The 15,067-nt window shown below is 37.7% G+C and overlaps 1 protein-coding gene across 2 annotated transcripts in view; it reads left to right on the top strand.

Annotated features, from left to right (window-relative positions):
* Positions 1 to 1,788: 1,788 nt before the first annotated feature.
* Positions 1,789 to 15,067, top strand: part of npepl1 (aminopeptidase like 1) — a 33,336-nt gene continuing 20,057 nt past the window's right edge. Inside the window, exons 1-6 of one of the 2 annotated variants that reach the window (XM_053684234.1) lie at positions 1,789 to 2,020; positions 5,974 to 6,159; positions 12,533 to 12,700; positions 12,843 to 12,932; positions 13,047 to 13,128; positions 13,484 to 13,626. In XM_053684234.1, the coding sequence (XP_053540209.1) occupies positions 1,871 to 2,020; positions 5,974 to 6,159; positions 12,533 to 12,700; positions 12,843 to 12,932; positions 13,047 to 13,128; positions 13,484 to 13,626 (819 nt within the window). In that variant the 5' untranslated portion in view covers positions 1,789 to 1,870. The remainder of the gene's footprint in view (positions 2,021 to 5,973; positions 6,160 to 12,532; positions 12,701 to 12,842; positions 12,933 to 13,046; positions 13,129 to 13,483; positions 13,627 to 15,067) is intronic. The other variant, XM_017482315.3, reaches the window with a different exon arrangement.

Raw genomic sequence — 15,067 nt, 5'->3', positions numbered from 1 at the left:
TTGCCAAGCTTTACAAGTGGTCCATTGTTCAAACTGCAGGAGTTATAAAAAATACAGTATATGCACATACCGATAAGACCACCTGTTTTAGAAAAGATGCACCAATGTTCAATGACGTGTGTTAATTTGCTAAAAGACTTCCTTTATACTCTTATCAAATAACATATGGATGAGCTGTGGAGAGTCTTTGTTTTGAAAGTGTATAAAATAGTGTATCAAGATGGAGTCTGGCAGTCGCTTTGCAGACCGACTCGGCTCTTGTTACTATGGTAATGAAAGTCTCATTTCTTTTTGCCATCAAAAACCTCGAGACTCAGAAGTTTTTATTTTTGCTGAAGACAATCAGAACAGTCAGAACAGAAAAAAGAGTCACATCTTTCGAATGGCTTTATTACAGAATTTCATGAATGTATGGATTTTAAAGAAGATTTATCCTGATAGTCACTTTCCAAATACACTACACTACATAAATGATTAAACAACAGCAATGCAGTCTAACCCTATTCTCAGTTATGCACAGATGACAGTGAAGTGCATATTATCTCTATAGAACTGGCTTATATCTTTATCATGTGCCAAAACATTTTCATACGACTCGGTGCATGCAGTTCAATCCCGGTTGTAATGTATGTGGTTTCTGGCATTAGAGAATCATGAATACTACGGCAACCCTAAGTGGCCATACATTATAAATTTTTTCTTTCTTCTTTTCTCGTGATCTCAAGTGAATTTTCTCGTGATCTCGACATAACAAAAGTTGTTTTCTATTGATCTCAACTTTTCTGTGTACTCGACATCCATCATCCCAAACTCAGTGGGGTTTTTTAATGGGTTTTTGGTTAAATGACTGAAATAAGGTTTGTGGTTAACATAATCTCAAAATATGTTCACATTCTATACTACGACATAAAAGACATGAGTAATAACCCACTTGTGATTTTGTTAAGATGATTGTTAACAAGTGGTGAAATGGGACTACAGAGGTCATCGGGGACATTAACTGTCATCACACCGAACAGGAAAACACATCTACTACAGCCTCATTGTGTTTATAATCGCACTCTTGCAAACTATTCCAACTCAAACTTTCCAACCTGTAGATTTGCCAGTTTATAGTATTTTCCAATTGTAGTGGTTTTTAGATAAAGATTGAGAGTTGTCGGAAGTTTAGTGGAGTTGGTCATGTGGCCGTCGTGTAGTTTGTTTAACATTTTTTAAAAATTATTATTATTATTTTTACTTCTGGCAATTATGCTTAGGCTTCATAATCTTATTTTAATGAACGAAACATGTAAGAATCATAAATTGTTGTTGGTTACAAATCTTATTTTCTGCAATAATCCAAAACCCAATGGAACAAAAAACTCTTATTGGCTTTTGTCGAGGGAATCAGGGTGATGTTAACTTCTGGGTTGGTTGTACAAAAATACCTAACTGATGATTGATGATTTTCACATTAGTGTCCAACACTTGAGAAGGTGGCACACATCCCTCTCTCTTAATGCAGAGACAAAGTCCATCTCTACAGCGGGCAATTATTATATTTATGATGGCGAAGATGCCAACGTGGATGTAACACCAGTCCCATTCACAAAGCGCCAGATTTTCTCACAATAAAATTACGTTGTGAGAAAACAACTTTTGTTATGTCGAGATCAAGAGAAAACAAGAATGAAAAAATTAATAATGCATGGCCGCTTAGAGCTTCCGTAGAATACAGAATTGCTACTGATTCGTGATGTGAATTTTCAGCAGACGCGGCACTTCTGACACGGCTCTTTAGACATACGAGTCGGTTCTCAACCTTCACCTAAAAGAGTCAGCTGTAAGAGTCGATTCACTCGCCAAAGAAAACATCACTAGTCTGATCATGGCGAATGTAGTCCTCGAGTTTAAGGCTTCTGTCGGTGATTTAGAGCCCAAAGGTTGCCCAGTGCTCATCATTGGGCAGCTCGGATACTTGCAACAAATCAACTGGACTCAAGTTAAAGGGAAACTGCTGCCGGTGGTGACCAAAGAGGCAAGAACCGCTAGCATTAGCATTAGCCCATGACAAGAATATCAGAGCTAGGCTAATTGACGTTATATTCAGTATAACATGTCAGTTATATAGGGTGCTTTGTGTTATGTTACATCAGCTACATTAAAATCATTAACTGCATCGATTATTGTTACGATTGTAATGGGTACTGCATTGCTGGCCTAATATTGTGATCTGAATGAACTCTGATCCTAAGTAATTAATTAGGGCTAGCCATGGAGATACGCGGAGAATGTAGCTAGGATAGGTTAGCCTTCCGTTTAGCTAGACACCGCGGAGAAGCTATCCGTGCTTTAGCGATTCTCGGTCAGTCATCCGCGTTTATGTCTATGCGCATATATATCCGACGTTACGGTACCTGATAGCGCCAGCCTCTCCCAAAGCCAAGGGGGCACGATGACAGCTTATTTGTAAGAGCTGTGGTGTTCGCGGTCATATAAACTCAGCTCGTATACAAAAATAATAATAATAAAAAAGTTACAACTTTTCTATTCAAAAATTGGACTGGATGTTTCAAATTATCCACTTCCATATGTGTTAGATTTCAATGTATCCCAGGAATCTCAGATTATGCCTGTCAGATCTTCCGTCGTGCCTTCCAGCCTCTTCTACAATTACTTCTATTAACTTTCAGTTCTGTGCTGCTATGAGCTAGAAAGTGTGATTTGCCGCAGAGCGTTTCAGATCGATCTGGGGAGCCTAAGTGAATACACACTGACACATGCATGCTCAAATAGACATCCAAGTTTATTCATGCAAACCAAGAGTATTTATACACACTGACTGCGTTTACATGGACAACAATAATCCACTCTTAATCTAATTAAGACCATAATTTGATTAAGAAACTACCATGTAAACAGCAACCTTAATCTAATTATGGTCATAATCTAATTAGGCTCTAATCGAATTAAGACAGGTGGATTACTCCTGTTTTAATCGCATTATGGACGTGCATTACAGACATGTAAACACCTTAATCACATTATGAATGTCGTGTGAGCGTTTTCACCACATTTTGCAACAGGACACGATCACACACGGCAGTTTTACGTTTTAATGTTCCTATTAAGGTTTATCATCATCTGTCGTTAACCAGCAGTAAAGGAGTGATTAGAACCAGAGAACTCCAGGATATGGATGAGGCCGAAATAGCAACTGAGTTGACACAGCAAGGTGTAACAAATGCAAAAAGAATCCTGATCAAAAAAGAGGATCATGTTATTAAAAAAGACACCATATCCTTAAGTTCTCAGAGAGAATTGGTTTCGGATACTCCAATTAGGCTCTGCTGGTCGTAAAAATAAGCCCATTTGTTATAATTGTGGAGAAGAAAAATTAGCTTGCTCAGTGGATCATTCCACTTCATCAAAAGAAAGTAAAAGAAATCCAAAGAGTGAAATGTACTGAGAGGGTGAGCTAACAGAAGCAAATAAAGTAGTTGATAGTACCACTTTTTAATTTAAGTTAATCCCATGCCTCTATGTTAAAACCCACCATGAGTAATGTTGATTGTCAGACAGATTTGACCTGGGTGTATAATGAGAAAACACAACCAATTAGGGCTGCAACTAATGACTATCTTCATAATCGACTAGTTGCCGATTATTTTTCGATTAATTGGATAGGCGGGGCAAACTTTCTGTACCTTTTTATTTTTTCAATTTATTTAAAATAAAATTCACAAACTGAGTGTTATAAATATAAACTTCAGACTAAAACTTCACACAAGTGTTTGTCCAAAACACAAAAGAACCCAACACACAGACACATGCCACAATATATTATTAATTTAGGACTGTAGTTTAATTCAGTGCTTTTAGTGTATCCATAAACAATATATAATAATACTATATATATATATATATATATATATAATATTTATGCATAATTTTTTATGGATGCGCAAAAAGCACTGAATTAAACTACAGTCCTACATTAATAATAAAAACTCCCTTTCACTGCACCTTGTGGTTTCTGTTACTCACTGCCTTTATGAATATTATTTTACTTGCTTACTTTTGATCACAATGTTTTAATTAGACATTACAGATCTTACTTACACTCCCACTGTGTATCAGCGCGTCTACACTGCACGTGATCAGCAACATGGCCTTGTAACAGATCACTTCCGTTATAATAAACAATAGAATTTACACCGCAAACGTGCAAATACAGCATATAATGACAATGAACTTAAATTAAACTAAACCTTTTAAGCAGCTCGCACCAGTTTCCCCTGCCCCTTACACACAGTGGAGCATTTTGGATATAAACATAAGTTGGTGCTCGTGCAGCACTGTTCGATCTCGCGTTGTTTAATATAAAATGCTCCCTTCCTTAGAGGACTTTCTTCCTCGGTCACTTGACGTTTTCGCCTCTGTCTGATGGTGACTGAGGTCATGTTGGGAATAAAAGGTAACGTCGACATAAACAGTAAACTGAAGAAAGTCATTGTCAGTGACTCTGGATGTCTGCTAATGCTAGCGTACGTGTGACATCATGTGCCGTCGGCTAGGAAGCGGCTTATACTTCCGGTTAGTAAAAAAAAGGTACATGTTCCTTTTGAGACGATATTACCTTTCTAGAATTCACACACTAGATGGTAGATTGCATAGTGTAAGTGTACAGTATGTCATTTGGGAGACAACTTTAGTATTTACTTTCCGATGTGTGTTTGGAACAGAAGTAACGTAATGGGTAAATGTACTATGTAGGGATGTCACGATACCAAAAATCTAGTAGTCGGTACCGATACCACCAAAAGTACATGATACTCAATACCAAAGTCGATACCACAGTGTGGTAAAAAAAATAAAATTAAAAAAAAACTCCTGGAGGACATCCTCCTCTGGCTGATACTGGCAGAGAGAGGGGGAGAGAGAGAGGAAGAGGGGAAGAGGGAGTGGGGCGGGGGGTATTTTAGTTATCAAACACTGTCTGATTATGAGTGGAGGTGCACTTCTAAATGCACACACACACACACACACACACCTTATACTCTGAATGCAAGCATTAGTTTAAATTCACTGATACAGTGGCAGGCCAAAAAGATTTATTAAAAGCATGAACATGTGAATAATTATTAGTGACATGAGGCTACATTTATCTGACAGGACCCGGGCTGAATGGCGATGCATGGTGGCCCATTCGGAGGTAGTTTAAAACACTGCAATGTGTTAGCGTCATTAACAAATACCTGGCTATCGCTAACATTACATGGAGCATAACGTTAGCTGGTTTCATGGCTACAATGCAGCTGCCTCAAACAAACATAATACAGGACTGTCTTTCATGTGTGTCGCCAAATTCCAGATGTTTCCTCGCTTTGTTTGAAATGAACGATAGCATCGGTTGCAAACTGGAAACCGATACTAGCTTTCCTCTCTTTTCCTCTCAACGAGGTGGGGCGGAGCTAAACTTGTTAAGCTAAGCTAATCTTCTGTAGTTTTTCCCGTGTGCTTGTAGGCGTTCCTCTTCTTCTTCACCACTTGTGGACCGACTAAAACACTTGCGCGTATTTGCTGCCCCCATCAGGTCCGGAAGAATCGCAACCCGGTACTTTCATTACAAACGGTATCAATGTTACTGCAGAAAAACAAGTACCGTCACGTTTTAAGAATGTTGGTACCAACTTGGTACCGGAGTATCGGTTCTCTTGGCATCCCTAGTACCCTGTGCCACATGAGTAATCGATAATGAGATTCGTTGACAACGATTTTCATAATTGATTATTATCGATTTTATCGATTAGTTGTTGCAGCTCTAGTCCTTATGTTCATGAAATCAAGCAAAATGTTTCTCTCTGGAGACAGCAGACTTAATTTCTGTTTTTTATTGGTATTTGTGTAGTGAAGTTATTTATACAAGCATAATTTTTCAGGATAACGTATGTCTGCATGCATAACTAACATTTTATGCTTTGCTTTCAGACATGGCAGTCAGCTTTGAGCAGTCTCAATCCCAACCCTACAGACAGTTGCCCTCTGTATTTGAATTATGTGAGTGTGGCGGCACTGCCCTCTCGCGTAAGCCGTCACAACAGTCCATCCTCTGCCCACTTTCTTACTCGGTTGGTACGCACCTGCCTGCCTGCTGGCAACAATCGCTGCATCCTGGTTAGTTTCATCTCTGTGTTCATCTGTTAAAACAGATTATTTAGACATGTAATGTATATACAGTGCTGTGAAAAAGTAAATATCCTGATTTCTCCTGTTTTTGTGTATATCTCATACTAAATTGTTTCAGAAATTAAAACAAAATATACGATAAAACAAAGGCAACCTGAGTAAACACAAAATACAGTTTTTAAATGGTAGTTATTTACTGAAGCAAAAAAGTTATACAATAACAACTGGGCCTGTTTGAAAATGTGTTTGCCCCCATAATTACTAATTCCCTAAATCTATGAAACTGCATTCATAATGGGGTTCAGATGGACTAGATACAGCCAGGCATAACATCAGTAATACATCAGTCTGGGAAGGGTTACAAAGCTATTTCAAAGGCTCTTGGACTCCAAAGAACCACAGTGAGAGCCGTTATCTCCAAATAGTAAAACTTGGCACAGTAGTGAACCTTCCCAGAAGTGACGACCTCTCAGCATTCCTCCAAGAGCACAGCAACTACTCATCCAGCAAGTCACAAAAGAGCCAAAGATAACATCAAAGGACCTACAGGCCTCTCTTGCATCAATAAAGGCCACTGTTCATGACTCCACTATCAGAAAGACTCTGGGCAAAAATGGCATCCATGGAAGTGTGGCGAGGTGAAAACCACTGCTAACCCAGAAGAACATTAAGGCTCTTCTGAATTTAGCCAAAACACACCTTGATGATCCTCAAACCTTTTGGGAGAATGATCTCGGGATTGATGAGTCGAAAGTGGAACTGTTTGGAAGACAGGGGTCCCATTACATCTGGAATAAACCAAACACAGAATTCCACAAAAAGAACATCATACCTACAGTCAAGCATGGTGGTGGCAGTGTGATGTTGTGGGGATGCTTTACTGCTTCAGGGCCTGGGCAACTTTCAATAATTGAGGGAAACATGAATTCTGCTCTCTATCAGAAAATCCTAAAGGAGAATGTCCGGTCTTCAGTCCATAAGTTTCAACTTGAGTTGAAACTCAAGTACAACTGGATTATGCAGCAAGACAATGATCCAAAGCATAGGAGTAAGTTGTAGTCGTAGAAGTGAAAGACTGATCTCCAGTTATCGGAAACATTTGGTTGTAGTTGTTGTTGCACAACCAGATTTTAAGTTTAAGGGGGCAATTACATTTTCATATTGGTGATAAGTGTTGGATAACTTTTTTTGCTTCAAAAAAAAAAAAGATAGCAACTGTATTGTGTGTTTAATCAGGTTGTCTTTGTCTTATGTTGCATTTTGTTTGAAGATCTAAAACTATTTAGTATGAGATACAAAAAAACAATCAGGACAATCAATACTTTTTCACAGTAGTGCACATATATACATACGTGTATGTATGTAGCGTTGAAGTCTATTTCACATAACAGATGTTTATATATAGTCTACAAGAAACAATAATAACTGAATTTACACTGATGTACCAGTTAAAAAGTTTACATAAGCTTGTTTCTTAATACTATTGTGTTGTTACCTGGATGATCACTAGCTGCGTTTACATGGACGACAATAATCCACTCTTAACCCGATTAAGACCATACTTTGATTAAGAAACTACCATGTAAACAGCAATACTTACCTTAATCTAATTAAGGTCATACTCGGAATTAAGCTCTAATCGAATTAAGACAGGTGGAGTACTGCTGCTTTAGTCGCATTATGAACGTGTATTACAGACATGTAACACCTTAATCACATTATGAACGTCATGTGGGAGTTTTCACTGCATTTTGTGGGAGTTTTCACTGCATTTTGCGACAGGACACGATTTCAGTTCTCAACATTTTACGGTGAACAAGAGAGTTCGGCTGTATCCCAAATCGCATACTTGCCTACTATAGGCCTGTAGTGGGGAAAAATACATGCATCTCGGCTACTATATAGTAGGTAAGTACACGGTTTGAGATGCAGCCCATGGCTTCAAGCAGTTGTCAATTAGCACATGACAAATAATTAACTGCACTTAAAGCGTTGGTAAAAAAAAATTAAATAAAAACACCCAAAACTGTATGTTGATACGTGAAATTCTGGAGGGACGGCGTGGCGCGGTGACGTAATGACGTGGGCTGTTAATCTAATTATGATCAATAACATGTAAAACGGGAACATGACAGGAGTATTCTAAAAGCGACTCATGTAAACACCTTAATCACATTATTATCTTAATCAGAGTAAGGTCAATAATTACATTACTGCTGTCCATGTAAACGTACTGAATGACTCTTTTTACTGATTCTCAAGAAGGCAGCACAATACCTTAACAATTTACACCAATCAGTTCAAAATTTTACACCCCCTGGCTCTTAATGTGGTGTGTTGTCTTCTTGAGAATCAGTGAATGTTTGCACCTTTTTGTAATAGTTGTGTATGAGGCCCTCAGTGTGAACAGAAGGATCCCAATGACTTATAGGCACTGTTGGAAAGGGGTCAAATGTGCAGAAGAAGATGGAAAAGCAAAGAATATGCAGGTCCTGGATTATTTTTCTGAAGAACAGTGGACAGTTTAACTACTCAGGATAAACAAGGGACTTATGAACAACTATCACGAAACATAAAAACAGTCGTTGATCATCCAGGTAATAACACACACAATTCAAGTGTATGTGTATGATGTGTAAAGATTCAAGTGTATATGAACTTTTGAACTGGTTTATTTGCGTAAACTGAATTGTGGACTATATGCAAACATATGTGAAATAGTGTAATTAAGGGCAGTACTAAATAAAAATAAACAAAATGCAATTTTTATGATCCCTCTTATTTTAAATTATTAACATTTTGCATATGTAAACTTATGTCCTGAGCTGTATATACTGTTGTATATACGTGTGTGTGTGTGTCTGCACAAATATGACCTGAAACATAATCAGATTAATATAGATAAAAATAGATAAACAGATCCCAATTAAACAAACGAGACAAAAATATTGTACTTGGTCATTGCCTCTAGAATTAGAAGTTAATTTGAAGGTGATATTAAAGTCAGGTTTTTTCAAGCAATGTCATGAATAAGATGTGAGTGAGCACCCTGTTTTATTTTAGGAACAGGAATCTATCAAAGTCTGATCTTCACAGCACATGTTTGAGAAACATGTTGTGTATCATGGCATGAAAATGGAGATTTTTGAGGACCTCAGAAAAAGAGTTGTTGATTCTTATCAAGCTGGAAAACGTTACAAAACCATCTCTAAAGAGTTTGGGCTCCATTGGGCTCCACAGTCAGATAGGTTGTTTTCCAAATGGAGGAAATTAAAGACCATTGTTACACTCCCCAGGAGTGGCCGGCCAATAAAGATCACTCCAAGAGCAAGACATGTAATAGACTTTGAGGTCACAAAAGAACCCAGGGTAACTTCTAAGCAACAAAAGGCCTCTCTCACATTGGCTAATGGTAATGTCTGAGTCCACCAACAGAAGAACACTGAACAGCAATGTTGTAATGGCGGGATTGCAAGGAGAAAGCCACTGCTCTGCAAAAACAACATTGCTGCCCATCTGCAGTGTGATAAAGATCATATGGACAAACCAGAAGACTACTGGAAAAATGTTTTTTGGACAGACGAGACCAAAATATAACATTTTGGTTTAAAAGAGAAGCATTATGTTTGAAGAAAGGAAAACAATGCATTTTAGCATAAGATCCTTATCCCATCTGTAAAATATGGTGGTGGTGGTAGTATCATGGTTGAATGGGTGAAAGAGAACCAGTGTAAAGCGCTTTGGAACCGCGAAGGTTAAAAAAGCGCTATATAAGTGCAGCCCATTTACCATGGTTTGGGCCTGTTTTGCAGCATTTGGGCCAAAACAACTTGTCATTACTGATAGAACAATGAAATCTGACAGGGCTCTACAGTGCTACCATTTCACTCGCATTTACGACTGAAAAGTACTTTGTGCGACTGTGAAAAAATATTTAGTCGCACCAGTGCGAGTGACTTGTTCGGAGTTGTATAATACAATCAGAATTAAAAACTAAAACTCCAAAATGAATCTACACCACGCAACAGTTACTTTCACACTGCTTTTCATCACCTCAGTCAACCGAACAAGTGTGTAAATACTGCAAGGAGCCATTATGATGACGAGTAACTCTGTACATCATCTGCTTCTCTCAACTTCCCGATCTCACAGCCGCCATCTTTTATTGATCACTGTGACCTGCTTGTGTAGCCACAGCGGCGTTGGTCAAAGTAAATTAATAATAATGCTAATGCTACAAGGTGGGTTTAATTCCAACTTATTTATTATATAATTCCTCACAGAATCATAATAAAGAGTAGCAACTGTTCAGTCTGTACACATACATACTGCTGCTCTCCTGCACTCTCCACTAATTCGTCCCGGCTCACACGAACAGCGCATTCACTTCATTTAAACTCACGGTTGCCAGATATCACTAGAAAAGTCAACTCCAATTTTCATGTTTTGATTTAAGCCCCCAAAACACACAATATTATCAGCAGACATGGCAACGCTTTACTGGGGTACCCATCTAGAAGGAACAAATGATAAACAAACAAGCAAAAAAACTAATAAAATGTAAAGACAGAAAATGTGCTTAGTTATAACTAAATCATTTAATATAAAAAATAGATATTATACTAACTTCATAAAATATAATTAAAATGGGAAATTAAATAATGTTTAATTACGATGGGTTGCATTTAATATCAATTGACATTAAGCTTAGTTCACTATTTCCTTAGAAGGCTATTAGCCTTTTTCCTAATATGGATCATGTTTGTGTTAGTCTACTTTTAATTAGAACTCTTTATTGTTTAAAATATTTAAAAATAAATATTTTATGCTTGTTTATTTATAAATTAACCAACAGTATTCCTCATTGCTGTCACGTCACAGACTGGAGGCGGATGCAGGTGCAGGTCACAGTCTTTATTACGTAAACCAGAAACAAACAAACAGGTAAACAAACACAGGGAGCACGGTCTCTACGGACTATACTCACTCTGGTCCCCTAGCTACGACCGTTAGCATATACCCGGATACTTCCCTCACTTGACGAACTTAAACCAACTATAATACTGCGCGATATGCGCAGTCACACGGGGGGTTTAACTAACAAACCCAATTAACTCAAAACATGGGCACCTGTGGCAAATCAGAGACATAAACTTAACTCTGTGTCCAAGCGGGAAGTGAACGAAAACAAAAGAGTCACGTGACCAGTCAGCGGCCGTACCGCAGTGCCCTCTGCTGGCCGTGGCGTAACAATTGCTATTATTTTAATTCAATTAACAGTGACCATGAGCAGAGAGCTTACATTTAACTTTTCATGACAGACCTCCTGATCAAAGCTTAAACAAAAAAAAAATTGGTATTTGTATTTGTTTACAAGGTGGAACAGGTTAACGGTTGTTGTTGTTTTTTGCATACCACCTGTAAAATTAACTGAAAATATTAAATGTAGTTTATCAGAAGGTAAATTAATGTGTCATGGCTCACACTATATTACTAAATTCTGTCATAATTGACAAGCTCAAGTTTTCTTATGCCTACTTGTGTGTTATATTGTGGCACATTAATGTTACCATCTCTAAAAAACAAACAAAAAAACCTAAACTTCAACCGTGCTCCAAAATTTTTGACTGTGCTCCTAAATTTTTGTAATTAGGAACACAAGTGCTCCTAAAAGAAATTGTTACCGTAGAGCCCTGTCTGAAGTATACCAGCGAAAATGTCAGGACATCGGTCCGTGAACTGAAACTAAAGAGAAATTGGGCCATGCAGCAAGTCAACAACCCTAAGCACACAAGTCATTCTACCAAAGAATGCCAAAGAAGAATACAGTTTTGTTTTGTAATGGTCAAGTCAAAGTCCTGACCTTAATACAATAGATATGTTGTGGAAGGACCTGAAGCAAGCAGTTTATGTGAGGAAACCTCCCAACATCCCAGAGTTGAAGTTCCTCTAAGTCTATAAAGTCGATGTGCAGCACTGATCAGCAGTTACTGGAAACATTTAGTTGCAGCAGGTTCACATCCTTTTGCCACTCACAGATATGTAACATTGGCTCATTTTCCTCAATAAATAAATAACCGAGTATAATATTTTTTGTCAATTTGTTTAATTGGGTTCTCTTTATCTATGTTGAGAATTTGTGTGAAAAATCTGATGATGTTTTTGGTCATATATGCAGAAATATAGAAAATTCTAAAGGATTCACAAATGTTCAAGCACCAGTGTATGTATACATGTGTAATATATAATATAGTATATTTAAAATAATATTGTAATCCCACTTGTGCCACCAAAACAGCTCTGACCTGTTGAGGCATGGCTTCCTCAAGACATTCACATTTTTTCTTTTTTCCTTGATCAGATGCTGTGTGAACAGTCTGATGTGTTTGCATCAGCATGTGCCATTGCCCGTGCTTTCCCACTCTTTACTCGCCGCTCTGCCTCGTGCACACTGGAGAAGAAGCGTGTCACCGTGGAGTTTGTCATTGTTGGCCAGGACACTAGCCATTTGGATCCTTCCACGTTGGCTGTAATTCCTAATAATTATCATCATGTTCAATGTGGATCCCTGCCCTTTTTAGCCCTAACCTTTTTGTTGACACATCTAGAATAATCCTTTACTTTTAATTTGAGCATAATATAAATTTTAACAATTGTTTGTATGATTGCAGTCCCTTAATAATGTGGTCGATGGTGTTCGTCTGGCAGCACGAATTGTGGACACTCCTTGCAGTGAGATGAATACCGACCACTTTCTGGAGGCAAGATATCCTTCTCTAATTATATAAGTGTGGAGATATTAAAATAAACATTCTTTGACTGGAACCAGTCTTATATAGTTTGATTAATGATGTGACTGTTCACATACTGTTTAGGAGATCAAAGCAGTGGGAAACGAACTGGGCATCACACCAACTATAATTCGAGGCAAGGAATTAAAACAAAGAGGCTTTGGAGGTAAAATGTGAAACACCATGTCTACTTTCGGAAGGACATTTTTATAATCTTATAAAAGAGAAGCATGCATTATCACAGGACAAACTGAGTGGATGACTTTGTTTTTAAAACCATAGAGTAACCTTTGTGCCTTATCTGGTTTGAACATTAGCTTGACCAATCTTTGTTTACTCAGCACTGAAGTAGTTATAAACTTTTGAACATTTGAAAACCCACATTAATGACATATGTAACGAGATGAAATGAGCCACATTTACTTGAGAATATAAATAAATTTGTTATATGCCATCTTAAGATTTCTGCTATTTTGCTAATTAATCTATAGTCCAATCATACTGTATTATTCTCATTTCAGGTATTTATGGTGTAGGTAAAGCAGCTGAACACCCACCTGCTTTGGCTGTGCTTAGTCACACTCCCTCAGGTGCCACTCAAACCATTGCATGGATTGGCAAGGGCATTGTATATGACACAGGTGGCCTTAGCATTAAAAGCAAAGTAGGTATTACTTTAACCTGCTAAACACTCAGAGTTGAGCTGTAATGGAATATAAGTAATGGCATTACATATTAAAAACTGTATCTGTCCACAGTACATTTTGAAAAGGCAATAATTCAGAATAGTTACATTTAAAATAGTTTTAAATACCTTTTAAATGTGTTTTAAATTGTTAATATTAACCTTTTAAATTTGTATTTGTATCCTTTATAGCAGAGGTGTCTAGACTTATGCAAAAAGGACCAGTGTAGCTGCAGGTTTTCATTTCTTCCATCCTAATGGTCTGTTGATGGTTTATTTCATTCATTCCATCCTGATGGTATATTGAAAGCCAAGATCAACTAATTAAACAGGAGGAATCAGTCATGGCTCCTGCTTTTAGGAATGAAAACCTGCACCCACACCAGCCCTTTACAGATAAGATTGGACACCCCTGCTTTACAGAACAATGGAGGTATTTTGCAGACAATTTTCATCAAAAGCAATTGTAAACTGTATTTGCAATTGCATTTCCTATTTGTGAACGCATAAATTGTGACTTAATGAAAATGCAAATTGTGTATTAATGTTTTCATTTTCATTTACATGAACGTACAGTGTACAAAGTCCATTTTCAATTGCATTTCCCATGTTTTACACATTATGACCCTGTCATATTGAAATAGCAATTGCCCGTATGCTATTTCACTTCCTCAGTATGGAGCCTGCCAAAATTCGCAAATCCCTTTGCATTTCCTATGCCTTGCACAGAAACCAGTCAAGTTGGGGGTATATTACACAATTTTATTGTTGGAAGTGACATCACTCACAGTTGGCCGCATTTTACACTGCCCTGCGGTTGCCGGAGATTCATTGCACGTTCGAGATTCTCTCTTCTATTTCTCAAAAAATAAACACACAGAAAGGACAAAATGTGTATTTTCCTACTCTGAAGTGGAACGAGAATCACGTACAACTGAATATATTTTTAATGTTTCTCCCGTTAAATCCCCCTGACTAATCCCTCAGAAATGCAGCTCACCAGCACATTACAGTAATGGAATCAGTAAGGGACCATCTAAAAATCGCATGACCTGGGCAACTGTGTACAGGGTGTCCGCGGGTCCATAAAAAGTCTTAAAATGTCTTAAATTCCTTAATGTAAAAATGGCCTTAATTAGCATTAAAATGTCATAAATTCACATTTCCAAGGTCTTAAAATGCAACCTAACCGACACTGTAAAGAAATTTTAAATTTTATTTTCGCTCATTGCTTTTTAAAATGATAAACCTGTGTGACTGTGTTGCACTCGGAGTGTGTGTGGCTCATCAGTGTTTGAGTGGCTCGGTTTACAGTAACTGCCGCTCCACACCAACTTCATCTGTGTCTGTGCTGAGAGTTTGACTCGCTTATAACCTGCATTTATGTTAGTATAATCTCAAACATTTTTGTGGGCAAAGG

Source organism: Ictalurus punctatus, chromosome 12 (assembly GCF_001660625.3).
Source record: "Ictalurus punctatus breed USDA103 chromosome 12, Coco_2.0, whole genome shotgun sequence".
Lineage (NCBI taxonomy): Eukaryota > Metazoa > Chordata > Actinopteri > Siluriformes > Ictaluridae > Ictalurus > Ictalurus punctatus.
The sequence above is the reverse complement of the archived record's forward strand: the minus strand, read 5'-3'. Positions and strand labels throughout refer to the sequence as shown.